Genomic DNA, 20,952 nt, shown 5'->3' with positions numbered 1-20,952 from the left:
TAAAGCGCCGGTCTAGCGAATACGAAGTCGTGGGTTCGAATCCCACCAGAACGCGATTTTTTTCACAAATTTCATCTCTCAATTTGCCAATTAGCAACATTTCGTGCCTTCTAATTACAAGTTTTTCCAGTATGTTTCAGACATACCAGCTAACCTGGTAAAATGCCAGTAAAATGGGCAATATGTATCATTGTACTTACGTGGTGTAGGGTGATTAGGGGCATAATGGACACCCTAAGCAAATGAGTATGTTGGGCCTGTATAACAGACAAAAACTTAACATATTATCAGTTGGCTTACAACTTTAACTTGTTTCCTACGTATTTTAATCATTTACAACAGGGAGAATGTCAAAATTGTGAAGAAATAATGAATTGTAAACCGAATGTTTTTTGGGGCTGGCAGGAAAGGTACGGGGCATAATGGACTCCCCTGCATATTTTATGCTGTATCTTTGATAATATCGACCAGTTAAGTAATTTGCCTACGGAGATCAATACCACAGATATTATACTCCATCTTAGACGAGTTTACATAACATCAAAGTTAATTAAATAAGTTTTAGGCTAAAATAATCGGACTGATTTTTTCCAAACTCTCTAAAACGCCTAACAGTATGCAACACGCGTACATCCATTCATAATTGCCAGTGTTCATTTCGCCCCGAATCGACTACAACATTGAAATTTCTATTTTGAGTAAGTTCTGATCAAAAATATAATACTTCATACATTGATAAATCTGTGTATACATGTAGATAAGCTAACAATTCACTTGTTCCACCATAAAATACATTCAAACACTCGTAATACCTTATTTGCTGCTGCTTCGAAATTATAAGAAATCCACCATATGAAAAACATTCTTCAATTTCAATGGTATTTTGACTATTTTGAAGGAATATAAATGGTACTTTTGAAAAATAGAACAATGACTTGTTCCTTTACACTTATGCATTAAAAGTTTTACATAAAAGTCAACGGTTTCGACAAAAACAGGAGTGTCCATTTCGCCCCGGGTGTCCATTATGCCCCTAATCCCCCTGACCGATGAATTTGGTTTAAGGACAGACTTGTAAGAATCCCAACATGGCCGCCACAATGGCCGACATTGGCACCTACTCACGATTTCGAGGGCACAAATCTCTTCGTAAACAAAACCAGTGCACCTGAGCTTTTGATTTTAAGCTAATTACAAGTGAGCAAGAACAGAATAATGAAATACATTGTTATTTGAAGCTTGCTTCTTGAGATTTGTGCGTTTGAAGTTTCGATGCAATGTTGAAGCGGGATTTCATGACGTTTGTCCTTAAGCCATAATTGCTAACTATGTTTTCAATTAAGGAAAAGCAGAATATATCGCACAGCTATCAAAGAATGATCAAGATGATTGACTTCGAATTGATTTCGAAGTATTTATTTCTTATCAGTGTTATAATAAGTTTTTCTTATCGATAAACGTGTATAATCTCTACATATGACTGTATGACACAGTAATAAAATAGACATAAGGTCCGAAATAAATAAACAAAAATAAAATAAAACCCCAAACACTACTTCTGCATATGATCCAAAATCCATGTAACGTACGTTCCCACGTTGGTGTACACATTCGGGTAGTCCAGGTGGCACTTGTTCGGTCCGAAGGCGAGCAACCCATGCAGCACATACCGATCGCTCCCGTCCACCTTTTGGATCGCCTGCAACGGTGCCGAAGCCGTGTCGAACACACAACTGCCCCCGGATGATGCCGATCCGCCGCCGCCGTCCTGCTCGATGCAGATCTGTCGGAAGGTCTTCTCCAGCGGGATTCGCTCGCGGCTGTACTTGCGCTGGCACTCGACCGAATCGACCACCTTGACTTCGGCCCGTTGCATCCGCGGTTGATCCCGGTGGTTCTTCCAGCCGGACCGGATGTAGCTGGCCGGTTTGAAGCTACGCAGGGCCTTGGTCAGCGGTAGGCAGACGGGTGCGATGTTTTCCCGATCGACGTCGGCCGTCGAGTAGAGCCGGATCAGGGCTATGTTGTTCGCGAAGCGGGGCTTGTTGTACTGCTGGTGCACGGTGATGGTTTCGATGCCGATGGACTGCGTTGGGGGTGCGCAAGTGCTGGAACCTGAAAAGAATTGCGATGTATAGCGCATTTAGTTCACCACTGGACTATCGCACTAGTTTTCACGAGTGCGAAAACGCTAATAAAAGTGCGCGATTGCATCAAATCAACTCGGTGTCTTCAGAGCACTTGTTCTCCATAGATTGAAGAAATAGTGCGCCGAAGACATCAACCTGATTTGATGCAATCGCGCACTTTTATTTACGTTTTCGCACTTATAAAGTCGCAGTTCGCAGTCCAGTAGTGAACTAAATGCGGTACAGTCGAGACTCTTATAAGATCACTGGTCGGGGGGCGCAATAGGAATCCGCTTACACGGGGAAAAATTTCTACTCAGTGGCTGAGTTGGTCCTACTCAGAAATCGAAAAATCCTTTGTTTTCTTACTCAGTTTCTGTTAAAAGTGGGACAACCCATTGCCAATGGGTTGTCCCACTTTTAGCCGAAACTGAGTAAAAAAACAAAGGATTTTTCGATTTCTGAGTAAGGCCAACTCAGTCATTGAGTAGAAATTTTTCTCGGTGTAATAGGAGGCTAAGAGCTTATGGGATTTCGGCATTTTGGGGGTGTGGCCTATTATCTCGGGTGTGTTAAGAGTTAACGCAATACTTTCTTCGGCAAAGTTTTAGGGCTTGATAAGATCTACCATTTAGAACTTTGGTTCATATGATTAGTTGGCAATTTGGCCGCTAGAGGGACCATCAACAATTTGATGCTAAATTGCACTACGGGAACCATATCAGGTTGTCAAGCAAACGTTACGATATGCGACAGCTCAAGACCCTGATAATTTGGAAGGATAGTGTCTTCGGGAATGTTGTTGGGTACGCCAATAACTTACTGACGATGAGTTGCGAAGTTCGAAATTCCTCCACTGGGCGGCGCTAGTGAGCAAGTAAAATTTCAAAACTTCATATCTCAGAATCCCGATAACTTAGGAAGATGGTGTCTTCGGCAAAGTTGATCAGTATGACATGAAATTACATAAAAATAAACACTTGTTTCGCAACTCTGCCACTAGGCGGCGCTAATGAACATGCAAATTTTAGAAATCTCATAGCTCAGAATCCCGATAACTTAGGAAGTTGGTGTTTTCGGCAAAGTTGATCAGTATGACATAAACTTACATAAAAATAAACATTTGTTTCGCAATTCTGCCACTAGGCGGCGTTTACCGAGTTTTTTCGTCTTTTTTCGACTTTTTTGGCGGTTTTTCGGCTTTGCATGTTCACTAGCGCCGCCTAGTGGCAGAATTGCGAAACAAGTGTTTATTTTTATGTACGTTTATGTCACTCTGATCAACTTTTCCAAAGACACCAACTTTCTAAGTTATCAGGATTCTGAGCTATGAGATTTCTAAAATTTGTATGTTCACTAGCGCCTCCTAGTGGCAGAATTTTGAACCAATTGGGTTGTTTAGTGGAAAAAATATTGCTATTTTCTGTAGCCTAATCGAAAGAGCTTATTTTTCTGAGTATAACGTGATTTTATTGGATTCCAATACCTTTGTTTTGATGGTGAAATGAACAAAACAGTTTTGATTTTCGTGGATAGAATGACAGTTCAATCGATAAAGTGACAGTTCGACCCGAACAAAAAATTTTCCCCATACAAACTTTAAATGCATTTTAAAAATAGTTCCCGGACTTCAAAAATTATGAAATTTTGGATTTCGACTAATCTTTGGGCGGAGAATCCGATTAAGAAATAATCCGGATACCCCTAAAGAACCCAATTGTTTATTTTTATGTAAGTTCATGTCATACTGATCAACTTTGCCGAAGACACCATCTTCCCAAGTTATCGGGATTCTGAAATATGAAGTGTTGAAATTTTACTTGCTCACTAGCGCCGCCCAGTGGAGGAATTTCGAACTTCGCAACTCATCGTCAGTAAGTTATTGGCGTACCCAACAACATTCCCGAAGACACTATCCTTCCAAATTATCAGGGTCTTGAGCTGTCGCATATCGTAACGTTTGCTTGACAACCTGATATGGTTCCCGTAGTGCAATTTAGCATCAAATTGTTGATGGTCCCTCTAGCGGCCAAATTGCCAACTAATCATATGAACCAAAGTTCTAAATGGTAGATCTTATCAAGCCCTAAAACTTTGCCGAAGAAAGTATTGCGTTAACTCTTAACACACCCGAGATAATAGGCCACACCCCCAAAATGCCGAAATCCCATAAGCTCTTAGTCTCCTATAACGCTCACCCCTGTCTAGTAGGAGTTCGTTTAATAGGAGTCCGTTTAATAGGAATTCGTTTAGTAAGAGACTCGACTGTATATAGAAAATAATGTAAAACTAATGAACTTTTTTTTTTCAGTGTATCGTCGCGCTAACACGGAAAAATATTATAACCCAAAGAATAAGTTTTAAAAACTCAAATTTGGCTAAACTGCTTAAAGGTTTAACTCAAAGTTGGGTTGTTTTCTCCCTCGTCCCACCGCAATGTTGTCGAAAACAAAGAGAGAAGCACCAACGCATCCGCTGCTCTTCCGTGGAAGAAGCCAAATTTGGGTTTTCTTGAATTAACCCAAATTTGTGTCATTTGAGGCCTCCGTTGGGTGAAAATAACTTACCACTGGGTTAATTTTTTTGCCGCTCTCAAACGAGAACTACTCACTCACCACTTTCGCTATGTAACGAAAATTTGAGTTATTCCACGGAAGACCGGGATTGCGTCAAAAAACAACTTAAATTTGGGTTGATTTGTAGTTCAGTGAAGAAGAGCGCTGTCCATGAACTTCAAATACGGACACGTTTAATACTTCCAGTGAGCTATTCGCTCTTTGAAACAAGCACAACAATAGACAACGGACTAGCATGTAACGCCTAGCGGCACAGCCGAAAACTTTTCCTGACAGCTGCGGCGGGAATCAAACCCAGCACGATGAAGTTAAATGCTTAGTGACACTAGCCACACGACCACGAAGCCACACAAATTATTACTATTATGCCTAAAGTCATCCGCGGACACAGTCAAGGCGAAAAGCCTACAAAATGTGAAAGCTTCAAACGGTATAAAGCAAGGCGGAGCGGCGTTCCTGAGCAAATCCAAGCAAAGACTCACAAACCCAAACAGGAAGTATGTATATTTCCTGAAATCAAAAACAAGAAGTAGTGTTCAGCTGCGCTGAGAATCAAACAGGTAAGAAAATCAAGCAAATCAGGTTGGACAATGGGAATGAATATGTTAAATGTAAACATGAAGTGTTCGTTCCATACAATCCGGCAAGTATCATAAGGTGCAGTGCCGCGCCTGCAAAACATCCATAGTTTTTTTTTCAGGATATGATGAGAGCCAGAGACCAAACTACTTCAGTTGAGTCCTGTTTCAGTTCTATACATACATGACACATTCTGCGGGCCCCGTATCATCAATACCAATTTTTCAAAGTTGAGTTATGGCATATTTGACATTTTTATCACATTCTACATTACTTTTGTCATCCAAAAATGTATTCGACATAATATTAGTGTGAAAATAAATATAAATTGAACGACGATTAAGATTAACATTAAAATTGTAATTTTAAGTCTTTTAGGCACACTTTTCATCCAAACTATCGTATTTTAAACACCAACACACTGATTTTTCAAAAGTCTTCCATCATTTGTAGATAAATGTATGTAGATTTTTTAGCATAAAAAGATTTTTAATCGGAAGACTTTACAACTCTGAAATATGGCTGATCATAATATGGGTTTTTATTGCGTTGTAACGTCACGAAAAATCAACATTATTAAATTTTATTCAAATACGGAAAACGTTACAAATATGAAATTTTGTATGCTCTTTGTACTCGAAAAGATCTTTCAAATGAGACTAAAAAAAAGAAAATCGGTTCAAGGAAGCCTGACTTTCACCTGGTTGAAGTTTGCGTTGTAACGTTACGAAAAAAAAAAGTTCTGTGGCAAAGACCAAATCTTTCTGGCTTGGACGGCTTCTGAATCGGACAAACGTAGTTCTATATTCAAAACAGTTTCGTTCTCGTTGTGTATGTGCTCTTTTTCGAGATATCGTTTATAAATTGTGTACCATTGCCGGTTAATAAACTACGTAGACTTTTGAAGGACGGGGGAGATGGTGTTTGGCCAAAATCTACGATGTAATTGTACTGCGATATAATACCACTCAAACCGAAAATCTCTGTGATATGAGTGGCCAACAGTTGAAACACTGACGAAATTACAAAGTTGATGGATAGTTTGATTTAAAGTTCCACCAACAGGCGGCGCTAGAGAACTTACAAATTTTAAATTTCATACATCTCAGGAATGGCATAGAAATACGATTTCTTCGGCAAAGTTGTTTGGTAAGTAAAGGACTTGCAGTTGATTTACCAATAGATGCGAGATTTTGCCACTACACGCAAAACAAGAAAAGCTACCAAAAATTGAGATATGCCTTTTCTACCAATTTATGTATTAAAAACGTACAGAAAATGTGATAAATCATAATCCATTCGTTGTATTAAGATGCGCTACACGGTTCCATAGCTTCCATACCACTACACACAAACACCTCCATTCAAACCCGAGAAGTTGAACCGGGTTGCGTCTAAAAATAACTTTCGCTTCGCTGCTGAGCTTCGCGTCCTATTGTCTACATGGAATTTTCCACTAGCAAACAGCAACCTGCTGGATGCGGGCTTTTCAGTGCACAATGGGTCTAGAGTCGTATTTACGAAGACAAAAATGTTTCTGCCAAGCTCTGTCATTTCTTTTTTTTTTTCATTATTGTGAAATGATTACGGTCAATCAAGTGTGGCTTATCCAAAAATCTGCTGATTAATTATTCTCTATACAATATCAGAATGTTTTACAAAGTTATAGCAAATTTACAAAAATAAAACATTCGATTGATTTGATTGATTTGTCTTTATTAAAGAAACTTTCAGCCCTTGGATAAAACATTCGAATTATTAGAACTTTTCGAAAAGTTTTCAATAAATTGCAACTTTTTTGCCTTTGGTCATATTTTAGTCGAGTCCAACGATACATGAAGACCAATACATTAGTCACAAACTTTCAAAATTTAATTTAATTCGGTTCGCTTAGTCCTAAGGTACAGTAATTTGATAAACGGAAGTCAACAACTAGATATAGATAGAAGGGCTCCAATTTCGTGTAAAGTTGAATAATCAATCAAGCCCAAATTTGCACCAATTAAATCAAACTCGTTGAGGAACAAGTAATCAAAATTTGAATAGTTTTGGTGGACTTTATAAAAGGATACAACTTGCTAAAAATGTTTAAGGCAATTTTTAAAAACTTATCATGCTTTTGTATATACCACTAGGCGGTGCTAGAAGTCAAGCAAATTTTAAATTTAATATATCTCAGAATTCTGGTCACTTACAAACTTGGTGTCTTTGACAATGTTGTTTGGTAGGTCAAGGGCTTACAGTTAATGGTCCACTTGTTTCGAAATTTTGCCACAAGGAAGCGCAAGTTACACATTTGCAAAATTATGGAAATGAATGTTTTTTATCGTAAAGCAATCAAAAAGCTGTAATTTAGTTTTCTTTGAACATATTAAAGTCAAGCCAAAGGTTTTTCAAATAGCTATATATTAGTCATAAATGTGCAAAATTTTATTTCATTCGGTTCACTTAATCCAGAGATATAGCAGTTTAACGAAGAACACTCAAATATGAAACATTTTACTAGAGTCGCTCCAACTTCATGTAAAACTATCCAATCGAGCTCAAATTTGTACCATTTATAGCTAATTAGTTGTGCAACTAGCAGATACAATTTGAGAATATTCCCTACACATTATAGAAAGTTACAGGTTGCTGAATATATTCGAGAGAATAAGTAAAAGATACATGCTTCTACTAATTTGCAACTAGCGCCGTCTACTGGCAGAATCCTGAACCAATCAGCTAATCAACTGAAACGCCTTAATAAAAAAAAAACAACATTGCCGAAGAAACCAACTTTCTAAGTAATCAGAGTTCTGAGATATATGGAATATAATAATTAATTTATCGTCAGCGCTACCTAGTGGTGGAATTTTGAATCAAACGGCCCATCACCAGTAAAACCTTGGCTGGCCTAACAACTTTGCCAAGTATACCGAATATTTAAGTAATCATGGTGCTAAGATGTACGGTATGGAAATTTCGCCAGTGCTGTCTGTGATATCTGTCATACCAGAGACAAACAGACGTAACACTGATGAAATGTTTATACCAAATATCTCATCATCCTGATTACTTAGAGAGTTGGTGTCTTCGGCAATATTATTTGGCTGGTCAAGAACTAACAAATGATGAGCCGTTTGATTCAAAATTCCACCACAAAGCAGCGCTAGTGAGCAAACAAATATTATATTCCATATATCTCAGGACTCAGATCACTTAGAAGGTTGATGTCTTCGGCGATGTTGTTAGGTTGGTTACGGCCGCTCAGTTCATTAGCTGATTGGTTCAAGGTTCTATCAGTAGGCGGCGCTAGTTACGAATTAATTGAAGCATGCAACTTTTATTTATTATTTCAAATATATTCAGCAAGCTGTAACTTTTTCAATAATGCACCAAATATTCTCAAATTTTTCCTGCCAGTTGCACAACTAGTAAGCTATAAACGGTACAAATTTGGGCTCGATTGGATAACTTTACATAAAATTGGAGCAACTCTAATAAAGTAGTTCATATTTGAGTGTTCTTCGTTTAATTGCTATATCTCTGGATCAAGTGAACCGAATGAAATGCAACATTGCACAATTATGACTAATACATAGCTCTTTGAAAAACCTTTGACTTGACTTAGACCTGTTCAAAGAAAACAAACTTACAGCTGGTTGATTACTTCACGAAAAAATATCAATCATTTGAATGATTTTGCAAATGTGTAACTAGCGCCGCCTAGTGGACCATTAACTGTAAGCCCTTGACTCACTTAACAACGTTGTCGAAGACACCAACTTTCTAAGTGGTGAGAGTCCTGAGATATATGAAATTTAAAATTTGCCGTTTATTGGTGGAATTTCTAATTAAACGATCCATCACCATCCATCATGGCATCGCAAATAAAATTATTAGAAAGCAGATTTTTTAATCAGTTTAACCAGACGAACCACCCTAACATAACAATAATAGGGAATAGGATCAACAATTGAAAATTAACTTTCTAAAACACAATATGTGTCTAAAAACTTAAAGCTGAAGCTTGAACAGTTTTGTCTTCGTAAATACGGCTCTGGACCCATTGTGCAGTGTGGCGGCTGTATCGCTTCCATCACCAAGCCACGTTTGTGTTGATGATGATGGCTTTCAGCCTTTTGTCTAATCATGTGCAGTTATAGCCGTGCTGGTTAGAGCGCAGGATACCGTGTATCACCATAATAGTGTCTCGGTTCGATTCCCGCTGTCGCCCGTATTTCTTTTTAAACATGTATTGGTATTTGATGCCGCCGCTGCTGCCATGATCAGTCTAAAAATAGAACAAATAATGAGAAACCAGTGCGACAGAGCACACGCACACATGCGAAATTTTCCTTTTCCAGATTCTAAGAAGCCAATACAATTTTTGGTATACTGCCACCTACCAATTTTTGTATTTGCAAGGCCCTAATACAATATTTGTATATGTTTCATACCCAACTGTATTAGAATCTGCCAATCTCAGGTTGCGTGTAGAAGACGTTAGTTTCCATTTTGCAAAAGCAGGCAAGGGATTAGAATTTCTTGAAAAGTATTCTACAAGCTGGAACTTTTTTCACTTTGGACATATTGTATTCAAATCAAACTGTAATCAAATAATAACTCTTAACTTTCAAAATTTAATTTGATTAGATTTACTTATTCCTTATAAGAGTTAATAGAACACAGTCAAAAATATGATTCTGCTTAAAGCGCTCCATCTTTGTGTAGAGCTAACCAATCAAGTCCAAAATTGTAGAAATTACAGATAACAAGATGAGGAACTATCAGTCAAAATTTGAGCATTTTGGATATATTTTATAAAACGTTACGGCTTGTTGAATGTGTTTTGGGTAATTAATAAAATTGGCATGCTTCTGAAAATTTGCAAATACCACCACTGTGTGGCAGAAATTAATACCATACGGCTATTAAACTGAAAGTCTAGTGATCTACCAAACAACTTTAATGATGCAACCATCTTTTCAATTAATCACGATCCTGAGATAAGTAAAACTAAAAATGTGTATGCCCCCTAGCGTCTCCTAGTGGAACGATTTGAAATCATACGGCCCATTAATTGAAAGTTCTTGACCAGCCAAACAATTTTGTCGAGGACACCAATCGTCTAAATAGTTAGGATCTTGAAATCTATGGGATGGATATTACGTCAGTGTTACATCTATTTTTGATATAACAAAAATCACCGGCAAACAGACGTAACACCTACGAAATTGAAACTCATATATCTCGGGACTCTAATTACTTAGACTTTAGACTTTTAGAATGTTGATGTCTTTGGAAAAGCTGTTTATCTTGTCAAGAATTTTCAGTTTAAAAGCCGTTTGGTTCAAGTTTCTAACTGACTAGTGGTAGTTGAAATTTTGAAAAATAATGCAATTTATATTTATTCAAAAAATATTCAACATGTTGGAACTACGATAAAGATTTTGCCAAAAAATAGTTTCTCAACTAATCAAAATTTGTTGAAAACTTTTTGAGAAATTCTAAACTATTGTAAACTTTTAATATGCGTCGCCCAGTGTGTCTGAATCTCACATCCAATAGTAAATCATTTGTAAGTTTCTGACTTATCAAACAACTTTGCCAAGGACACTAACTCTCTAAGTAATTATGACTCTGACATATATAGGATGGATTTTTTGTCAGAATTAGGTCTATTTGTCACTGGAATTACAGAAATTGATGCCCTAAGTTGTATGCAGATCCTCAGGTATGTCTTGGGTTCAATAACTGCTCGCACATCTTAAAGCGTTTTTAATTGAATCAATGACATTGCATAAATTATTGAAAAAATGTTTAATTCGACGGCGTGATTAGTTTTATGCTGCAAAATCTAAATATCTGGCGGTGCGAAGTAATGAATATCAACGGCTTAGTCTTTGGGACAATATTAGAAGAATATGGGTGGTACTAGGCCGAAGATGGGTACCATTAACCTTCTTGAAGGAGTTTTCATACTGCTGATAGCAATAACTTGGCCCTCCGAGCCATAACATCTTAAGATGTGTTCATTTCACCTACAAAATTTCATGTGAATCGGTGCAGTACTTTTTGTTGTAGCAACGAAAGAGTAAAATATGCGCCATTGAATTTTGTACAGCCCCAAGTTTTGCTTGTCAGCGCTGTAACTTTTGGATTTGGCAAAGGAAATGGCTGAAATTTTGAACACAAACCTCTCAATCTACATTTGTTGCATGGGCAAAATTTCAAAAAAATCGATGCAGTATCAACAATTTTATAGTCGAAACATATTTTGGGACTGAACGTGATGTTAGCCCCTCAGACAGCAATTAGTCAGCACCCTTTATTGTTTCGATTGTACTATTGAAAGTACTATACCAATAATCATCAAATTTTGCAGGCATAATATACACATAATAAACTAGCTTCTGTGAAATTTTCATGAAAATTGGCAGAGAAATTTAAAAGTTATGAATAGGCAAAAATCGCACATGAAAAACACGAAAAATTTTCACTAAAACTCACCCCTATCAACACCAGTAGCTTTCAAACCAATTGGTCAAAGTTGATGAAATTTTGCAAGAAAGTGTCTCTATAAGTATCATAACTGCTAACGAAATTTCATAATTATCATCACAGAACTTTGAATTGTAGCGTAAAAGAACCATCTACTATGCGAATGAAAATTAGTCATGATTGTACAAAATGCTTAAAACCACGTCAATTTGTTTTTCATCCACAGTTAAAAGTAATGCATCGATTTTTATGAAATTTGGCACAAATAATGAACATACACCAAAGAGTTCTCAGTCAATTATTTGGCCAATTTTACCGATTCATTACAGAGCTATTGGCGTACTTCTGTGTCCCGATTATTGCGGATACAGGCTTTAGAACATCATTTTGCACAATTGTTTTTCAATTGTCCTTGGAGTCTTCAGAATGGACCCTTCAGGATTTTTTTCCAGGTATCCTTTCAGGGATTCTTAAGAAATTTTTTTAAAGATCGCTTCATAAATTGGTATATGTGTTTCTTCAGAAATGTCTGAAGGATTTTCTCCAGGGATACTGTCAGATCCTCTAGGAATGTATCTCAGGTATTTCTCTAAAAATTCCTGTTGAAGTTCCACCAGGGGTTTAAGAAAAATCTCCAGGTGTTTCTCTAGAGATCCCTTAAAAAATGGCAGCAGAAATTTCTTTACAGATTCTTGCAGGAATTCATCTAGAGATTTTAGCAGGAATGCCGCTAGAGATTACTTCAGAAATTCTTAGAGAAATTCCTCTTGGGGTTCTTCAAAATTTTTTCCAGGATTGTTGTAGAAGTTGGAAATCCTCTAGGGTTTGCTTGAGAAATTCCTCCACGCATTCTCCTGAGATACTTTGATGGTTTTAGGTTTCCTCCAGGGAATTTCTCGGAAACTCCTCCAGAAATTCGTTTGGAAATTTCTCCAGAAATTTTACCAAGAGTTTACCCTTGGAATTACTTCCAGAATGTCTCATTTAGGAATTTATTCAGAGATACATCTGGAGGTTCATTAACGAATTGCTACAAATATTACTTCATTTTTTTAGAAGTTTTTATTCAGGAATTCAAAAATTTTCACAATTTGTTCTAGGAAACTTCAGAGATATCTTCAGGAGTTTTTCCTTCAGAAAATCCTTAGAGGATTCCTTTAAAAGTTCCTTCTGGGATTCCTTGTGGATCTATTTAAAAAATAACCTTTTTTTAAGAATTTCTGTAGAAATTTGTAAAAGAATTTCCCAAGCCCATTGCTGAAGGAACTCCGGAAGGAATTTACGGAGAATTTCTTAAAGAGATCCCCAAAGATTATTTTTTTAAAATCCATGGAGATCTTTTGAAGAAGTCCTTGCTGGAGTTCTTGAATGAATCTTAAAAATACTGAAATATTCCTGAAGATTTATTTTAAGAAAAAAATTGTGGAGCAGTTTCTGAAGAATCCCTGAAGGATTCTGGCGATAATTCGGTGCGGAATTTGCTTATATCGTGTAGGGATCTTGTAATAATAATCCTGAAATGTCCCTCTGGATTATTCTGAAGGGATCTCTGGGAGAGTTCCGAAGGTGTTCTGGGAAAATATTGAAAGGATGTTAAATTCAATTTTGAGAGGACTCTAAGCAGAAATCTAGGACTATTCTGAGGTGAATGATGAGGGGATTCTTTGGAGAATCTGAGCGGCATCCTTCTGGGCAGCATCCTAAAAGATCTCTGAGCAGTATCCTTAGAGTATTCTGAGCCGAATCCTGAGAAAGTTCAGTAGAGATTTCTGAGAAAATTCCGTGGAGAATCCAGAAAGGACTTCTTTCGAGCATGTGCAAAGAATTCTGAGGAGAATCTCAAGGAGATGCTGAGGAGAATTCCAGGAAGATATTGGGGTCAATCCTGAAAGGATTATCGAAAAATTCAAACCGGATTCCGAGCAGAATTCTGAGCGGTTTGTGAGGAGAATGCTGAGAGGATTCTGATGACATCCTGAGAAGATTCAGAGGATATTTCTAATAGGCTTTGCAGAATCCTGGTGTTAAAGTTATGTAAGGATTCTGAGGAGAAATTCTGAGAGCGTTCTGACAAGAATTCTTAGAGGATTATGAGGACAATTTTGAAGGGATTCTCAGGAGTTGTAGAGAGATTTAAGAGAATTCTATAGGCTCTCGGGTGAGCTTCACGAAGAAAATTCTGAAGAAATGTATGATTACGTCAGAATTATTTTCGAAAGGATTTTTAAAGGACACCTTGGAGTTTTATAAGGAAGAATGGAAAACTTCCTCAAGGAATTCTTGGAGAAGTTTCTTGGATATCTTAAAGAGACCCTGGAAAAAATACCGAAATATTCCCTAAAAGAATTTCTGAAACAATCTTTGGAAGAACCAATTCCTGGAGTAATTTCTGAACAAATCTATAGAGACATTTTGGACGGAATATAGAAGATTCAATAAATAATATGGTGGGATGAACAATCTAAATTATTTACGAAGAAATTCCGTGCAGAATTTCTGAAGGAATCTTTGGAAGATTATCTTTGGAAGTCCTTGGACAAACTGCTGAAGGATTTCAGAATTCTCAATTTTAAATATGTAGTTATAGATGTATGTAGCTTTGATGCACAAGTAATAGATGTTTTCATTACCCCATTCAAAACCATCAGTGAGATCAAGAAGTTCTCTCGTCATTCTCTCGTTTCAGTTCGGGAAGCTGGAAAAGTGTTTGTACTTGTTTGCGTAACAAAAGCTTCTTGTTAGATTATCGTGGCTTCGTGGTCGTGAGGCTAAGGTCACCAAGGGTTTAGTCGCATCGTTCTGAGGAGCGCGGGTTCGATTCCCGCCGCAGCTGTCAGGAAAAGTTTTCGGTTGTGCCACTGGGCGTTGCACGCTAGTCCGTTGTCTAGTGTCGTGCTTCCTTCAAAGAGCAAATAGCTCACTGGAAGTATTAAACGTGTCCGTGTCTGTCTTATCGTAGTTATCTTGTGTGAGCGGTAGTGAGCTAATCACATACAACGCCTCGCAGAGAGCACGATGGGCGGACTAGGTGAAAAGCGATCCGGCGAGCATTGGGCATGACCGCCAATGGAGAGCGGTAGCCTAAAACCGAGGGTTGTAGCGTACAGTTCTTGATTATGTGTTATCCAAATAGTTCTAATTGTATAAAATAATATATGAATGTCAATGAAGTTTCTACTTACCGTCCACTACGCCGCAATCCTGACTGCTAGAAGTGTCGTATTCACCCAGCCGTATCGACGTCGGACGCAGTTTTCCGGTATTGTAGACGCACTCAGCCGCGGTCACCAGGTAGCGTTCACTGATTAGCATTGCATGGCAGAGAACTCGCTTCTCGCGAACTCCTTCCTGGCTGTATTCGATCAACCCCACCCAAGGATACGACATCAAAACGGATTTTTCCGACTCCATGGTTGTTGGGTACAGGTTTTCACCACAGTCTCGACTCAGAAGGTGCTGCTTCGGGTGCGTTAGTTCCGGAGCTTCTACGAAAGAACCGTTCAATTGTTCTGCAATCCAGCTGATGTACCGAGCAACGTCCATGTACACTACATACTGATACGGATCGCATCGGCTCTGGTCGCTAGCAAGCGAAGGTGAAAATGCAACGATACCCCGAACGTACCAGCGACCATCCAGTTCGAAGAACATCCCACCTCCGCTGTCCCCGTTGCAAGCATTGACGCCATCATTGCTCCCGGCGCAGAACATGTCGCCGGTCAACGCCAGTCCAAACACTCCTCGATTGCTATCGATACAGACCTGATTATCCACCACCTTCAGTTCGGCTTTATTCAGCGTTTCGGAATAACCCGCCGTCCTGGTAGCACCGAACCCAACAATCGTACCATCCTTGTTGCGGATCAACAACCGATCTTCACCTCTGTTCCACAGACAAACCGGTTGGATGAACGGCGTAAACTTGATGTGCGTCGCCAGCTTTATCAGGGCAATGTCGTGCTGCAGCGCTCCAAGCCGGAACTTTTTGTGCACCATAATGTTATCTACCGCATGCTCCTGAGCGCGGTCATCAGCGACGTGAAGCCGTTGGCGACCGACCTGTACGATGAGGTTTTCAGGGGGGATCACACCGCTGGACAAGCGGACGCAGTGACCGGCTGAAAAAGGTTAAAGCCATATGATTACTGACCGTCGTGACTGTGTGTCCAAAAGTTTTAGCAACTCACCCGTTAAAATGGTGTCCTCGTTGAGTATGCTGCCACCGCACTTGTACACCGGTGCTCCCGTTCCCTCGCGATGGTGGATCGCTGTGTGCCACGGCCAGTTTTGGATGGTGGTTGGTTTTCCATCGACGATCAAGTTTACGGTATCCGCCTTTCGTTGGCCACAGTCTTTCGGAAGGTCCAACTGAATTGAATATCCGACGAAGATCGTCAGGAGAACCAGCGAAAGTGGAATCACTTTCGGGGTCATCATCTTGCCGATGATGGTACTAGATTGATAAGAAATCCTTCTTGATTTAACAAAACACAAAACAACCATCAAACCCAACTTGACCACAACTGATCTACACGAACGTTTCAAGTGAACTGAGCAAAAGCAGAGCATTCACAGCCAGCACTTCACACGCGATAACCGGTCTCATCGCATGTGTTTGATACATTGCTGGGGAGTTCCCCGGCGTTGTTGTTTTACCGTTCCGTAGTATGACACTATCGCACAGCTTGGTACTGCGCTACCGGTTTGCTGAACGAGACTGCGTTGCGGTCGATCACGATGATCGCAATCGCTTTTTGAGAGGGAGAACGAAAACGCTGCAATGATCAAGAAATAAAACAAGAGAGTCTGTGAGAGCAATATTACAAAACACCATGCGGCCGCTTTACTTGCAACAGTTAGCACCGGCTATTGAATTCGTACAATTTACACTCCCGTTCAAAAGTTTGGGGTCACCCCCTCAAAAACATGTCATTTTTTTAGGCCCATATCTCCGCCAATTTGCGTCCGATTTCAAAACCCTAGGTTTCATTCAAAAGATAATAAGTCAAAGAAACTTTGAACATGATTTAAAAGAAACTTTTTCAAAAAAATTTGTATGTAAACTTAACCCAAAGCTGCCAAATTTTCTAAAAAATGAATATAAACTTACGGCAGTGTCGCTGGAAGTTGGGTCGACCAAATTTTAAGATGAGAGCGGTAATATGACCCATTTTCTATTAGCTTTGAACTGCTTTTTACAGAGCTTAGCTAAAAAATCTAGAAAAAAAGTTATTAAGTAAATTAATCCTTGATGTCATCGGCCAAAAGTTTGGGGTCACTATCGTAAAACACCGAAAAGTGATTTGTTGATATCTTTGACATCTTTCATTCAATTTTAATTCTTCTTGGCTTATTTGAAACTAAATGAATGATACTTACTGCTTAGACATTGAACCACACATATTTGTTGAAATTTACATACTAAAACTTAACGTAAAGTTGCCTCATTTTTTGAAGTGTGGTAAAATGTGCTAACTTTACATAACATTTTTATTTACAAAAATCGTTAAATACGCTAAGTTGAAGACATCAAACGTAAATTTAGTTAATTATCTTTTAAATGAGCCAAAAATAGTTTAAATTGAACTATAGATGACGAAGATATCACCAATCACTTTTCCATGTTTTACGAAAGTGACCCCAAACTTTTGGCCGATACATCATATTGAGGGGTGACCCCAAACTTTTGGTCGATGACATCAAGGATTAATTTACTTATTAACTTTTTTTCTAGATTTTTTGGCTAAGTTCTGTAAAAAGCAGTTGAAAGCTAATAGAAAATGGGTCATATTACCGCTATCATCTTAAAATTTGGTCGACCCAACTTCCAGCGACACTACCGTAAGCTTATATTCTTTTTTTAGAAAATTTGGCAACTTTGGATTAAGTTTACATACAAAATTTTTTGAAAAAGTTTTTTTTAAATCATGTTCAAAGTTTCTTTGACTTATTATCTTTTGAATGAAACCTAGGGTTTTGAAATCGGACGCAAATTGGCGGAGATATGGGCCTAAAAAATGACATGTTTTTGAGGGAGTGACCCCAAACTTTTGAACGGGAGTGTACATACATTTATTTGTTCAACATCATTAAGACAAGACATAATCAAAAATAGTACGCCACAATACTCGGTTTGTGGCTGCCGCTCTCCATCCTCGGTCGCGCCCAATGCTCGTCAAGTCACGCTCCACCTGGTCCGCCCATCGTGCTCTCTGCGCTCCACGCGTTCTTGTGCCAACCGGATCAGTTGCAAACACCAGCTTTGCAGGGTTGTTGTCCGGCATTCTTGCAACATGTCCTGCCCACCGTATCCTTCCGGCTATGGCCACCTTCTGGATGCTGGGTTCGAGTAAAGTGCAGCGAGCTCGTGGTTCATCCTTCTCCGCCACACACCGTTCTCCAGCACACCGCCGAAGATCGTTCTTAGCACGCGTCGCTCGAAAACTTGAGCATGGTCCATGTCTCGTGTCCGAAGAGGATCACCGGTCTTATTAGCGTTTTGTACATGGTGCATTTGGTGCGTGGGTGAATCTTTTTCGACCGCAGTTTCTTCTGGAGCCCGCAGTAGGCCCGACTTCCGCTGATGATGCGCCTCCGAATTTCACGTCTCACGTTGTTGTCAGCCGTCAGTAAGGATCCGAGGTAGATGAATTCCTCCACCACCTCGAAAGTATCCCCGTCTATTGTAACATTACTACCCAGACGGATCCGGTCGTTTTCGGTTCCGCCTACCAGCATGTACTTTGTTTTTGAGGCATTCACCACCAGTCCGACCTTTGTTGCTTCGCGTTTCAGGCGGGGGTACAGTTCTGCCACCGTTCCAAATGTTCTAGCAATAATATCCATGTCATCCGCAAAACAGACAAATTGGCCGGATTTCGTGAAGATCGTACCCCGACTGTTGAGCCCGGCTCGTCGCATCACACCTTCCAGGGCGATGTTGAATAGTAGGCAGGAAAGTCCATCGCCTTGTCGTAGTCCCCGTCGAGATTCGAATGAACTGGATAGTTCACCCGAAACCCTTACGCTGTTCTGCACACCGTCCATCGTTGCTCTTATCAGTCTGGTAAGCTTCCCGGGAAAGCTGTTCTCGTCCATGATTTTCCATAGCTCTGTGCGGTCGGTGCTGTCGTATGCCGCTTTGAAATCGATGAACAGGTGATGCGTTGGGACCTGGTATTCACGGCATTTCTAAAGGATTTGCCGTACGGTGTAGATCTGGTCCGTTGTCGACCAGCCGTCGATGAAACCGGCTTGGTAACTTCCCACGAACTCATTTACTTTAGGTGAAAGACGTGGGAAGATGATCTGGGATAGCACTTTGTAGGCGGCATTCAAAATGGTGATCATTCGAAAGTTCCCACACATTAACTTGTCACCACAGACAAACAGACGTAACACTCTTCAAAATGGCTTGGCACATGCATTCAACGATCAATTCAAACTTCATTTGATTTACGCGATCCTTCCACCAGAGGCGATAGTGTTCGATCGCTTTGATGTTTGTCAGTGTACACGTTGCTGAATGATGCAAACGAAAATTACAGGCGATTTGTGTAGTAGTGTAGTAGTAGGGGGTCTCCAGTTAGCCTAGTGGTTAAGGCTATGGATCGCCAATCCGGAGACGGCGGGTTCGATTCCCGTTCCGGTCGGGAAAATTTTCTCGACTCCCTGGGCATAGTGTATCATTGTGCTTGCCTCACAATATACAAAATTCATGCAATGGCTGGCAAAGAAAGCCCTCCAATTAATAACTGTGGAAGTGCTCAAAAGAACACTAAGTTGGAGAGAGGCAGGCCAAGTCCCAGTTGGGACGTAGAGCCATAAAGAAGAAGAAGAAGAAGTTGTGTAGTAGTGTGCGTGTTAGCAAACGTCAAATCGAAATCCATCATGGCCAACAGTGTCACGAGCGGTTCTACCAACAGATGGCAGTGTGCTCATGAAAAAGACACCGGGCAAAAGTTTTAGATGAATTTCCTCTAAGAGTTACGTCTGTTTGTCTGTGTTGTCACCTTTCTTGTGGATGGGACAGATTATCCCTTCTTTCCACTCCTCCGGTAGCTGTTCGGTTTCCCAGATCTTGACTACTAACTGGTGCAGACAGGTGGCCAACTTTTCCGGGCACATCTTGATGATTTCTGCTGCGATACCGTCCATACCAGCCGCTTTGTTGTTTTTGAGCTGGTGGATGGCATCCTTAACTTCCCTCAGCGTGGGAGTTGGTTCGTTACCGTCCTCTGCTGTGCCAACATTTCCTCCGCTGCCTTGATCCCCCGTGCCTACATTCCCTTCGCCATTCAGGTGCTCGTCGAAGTGCTGCTTCCACCTTTCGATCACCTCACGTTTATCCGTCAGGAGGCTCCCGTCCTTATCCCTGTAGATTTGGGCTTGCGGCACGTAGCCTTTGCGGGATGCGTTGAGCTTCTGGTAGAACTTACGTGTTTCTTGTGAACGGTACAGCAGTTCCATTTCCTCACACTCCGCTTCTTCCAGGCGGCACTTTCGGCAGAGACGGGTCTGCTGTTTCCGCCTCTGTCTGTATCGCTCCACATTCTGTCGGGTTCCATTCTGCAGCATTACCGCCCACGCTGCATCCTTCTCCTCCAGAACCGCTCTGCACTCCTCGTCGAACCATTCGTTTCGTCGACTCCGTTCTACGTACCCGATGGTGCTCTCGGCTGCGTCGTTGATGGCTGCTTTGACTGTACTCCAGCAGTCCTCTAGAGGGGCCACATCGAGCACACCCTCGTCCGGCAACGCTGCCTCGAGATTCTGCGCGTATGCGGTGGTGACATCCGGTTGCTTCAGTCGCTCTAGATCGTACCGGGGCGGCCGCCGGTAATGTACGTTGTTATTATACGAATCAAAATAAAATCTACTTTTGCGACTACTTTTACCCGCAGTCAGAGATACGCGCGAGACAGTCGCCTAAGAGAACAAACCTGTTTTCAAATTTTCCATCATAGCGCTCTTTGATAATTCCACGTGTCCGGGTGATATGATGACTGCTGCGACTGCACGTGGCATTTGCACTGCGATTAAGTTTTGTCCATCATTGAAGGCCTTGAAAAGTAGTCGCCATAATTGTGCTTTTCTTGCAACGCACAATAATAGCGGAGAGTTTTGGGCGCCGTTTAACCATCACCAGGTAGTGATCAGAGTCGATATTAGCGCCACGATAG

The 20,952-nt window shown here is 40.2% G+C and overlaps 1 protein-coding gene across 1 annotated transcript; it reads right to left on the bottom strand.

Annotated features, from left to right (window-relative positions):
* Window positions 1–1,435: 1,435 nt before the first annotated feature.
* On the bottom strand, window positions 1,436–16,472 carry LOC134285567 (polyserase-2-like). The gene is made up of 3 exons (XM_062846605.1): window positions 15,958–16,472; window positions 14,953–15,888; window positions 1,436–2,115 (listed from the first exon to the last, which is right to left on the bottom strand). The coding sequence occupies exons 1-3, from the start codon at window positions 16,337–16,339 to the stop codon at window positions 1,553–1,555; spliced, it is 1,881 nt and encodes a 626-aa protein (XP_062702589.1). The 5' UTR covers window positions 16,340–16,472; the 3' UTR covers window positions 1,436–1,552.
* Window positions 16,473–20,952: the final 4,480 nt, after the last annotated feature.

The sequence above is a fragment of the Aedes albopictus genome, chromosome 1 (genome assembly GCF_035046485.1).
Source record: "Aedes albopictus strain Foshan chromosome 1, AalbF5, whole genome shotgun sequence".
NCBI lineage: Eukaryota > Metazoa > Arthropoda > Insecta > Diptera > Culicidae > Aedes > Aedes albopictus.
The sequence above is the reverse complement of the archived record's forward strand: the minus strand, read 5'-3'. Positions and strand labels throughout refer to the sequence as shown.

Bases quoted from the DNA above. Each gene is read 5' to 3' on its own strand.
- LOC134285567 (XM_062846605.1), bottom strand. From the start codon at position 16,339: ATGCTCTGCTTTTGCTCAGTTCACTTGAAACGTTCGTGTAGATCAGTT. The intron at 15,889-15,957 runs GTGAGTTGCTAA...AACCTTTTTCAG, and splicing joins CGAGGACACCATTTTAACGG to CCGGTCACTGCGTCCGCTTG. The intron at 2,116-14,952 runs GTAAGTAGAAAC...AATTCTTTTCAG, and splicing joins GGATTGCGGCGTAGTGGACG to GTTCCAGCACTTGCGCACCC.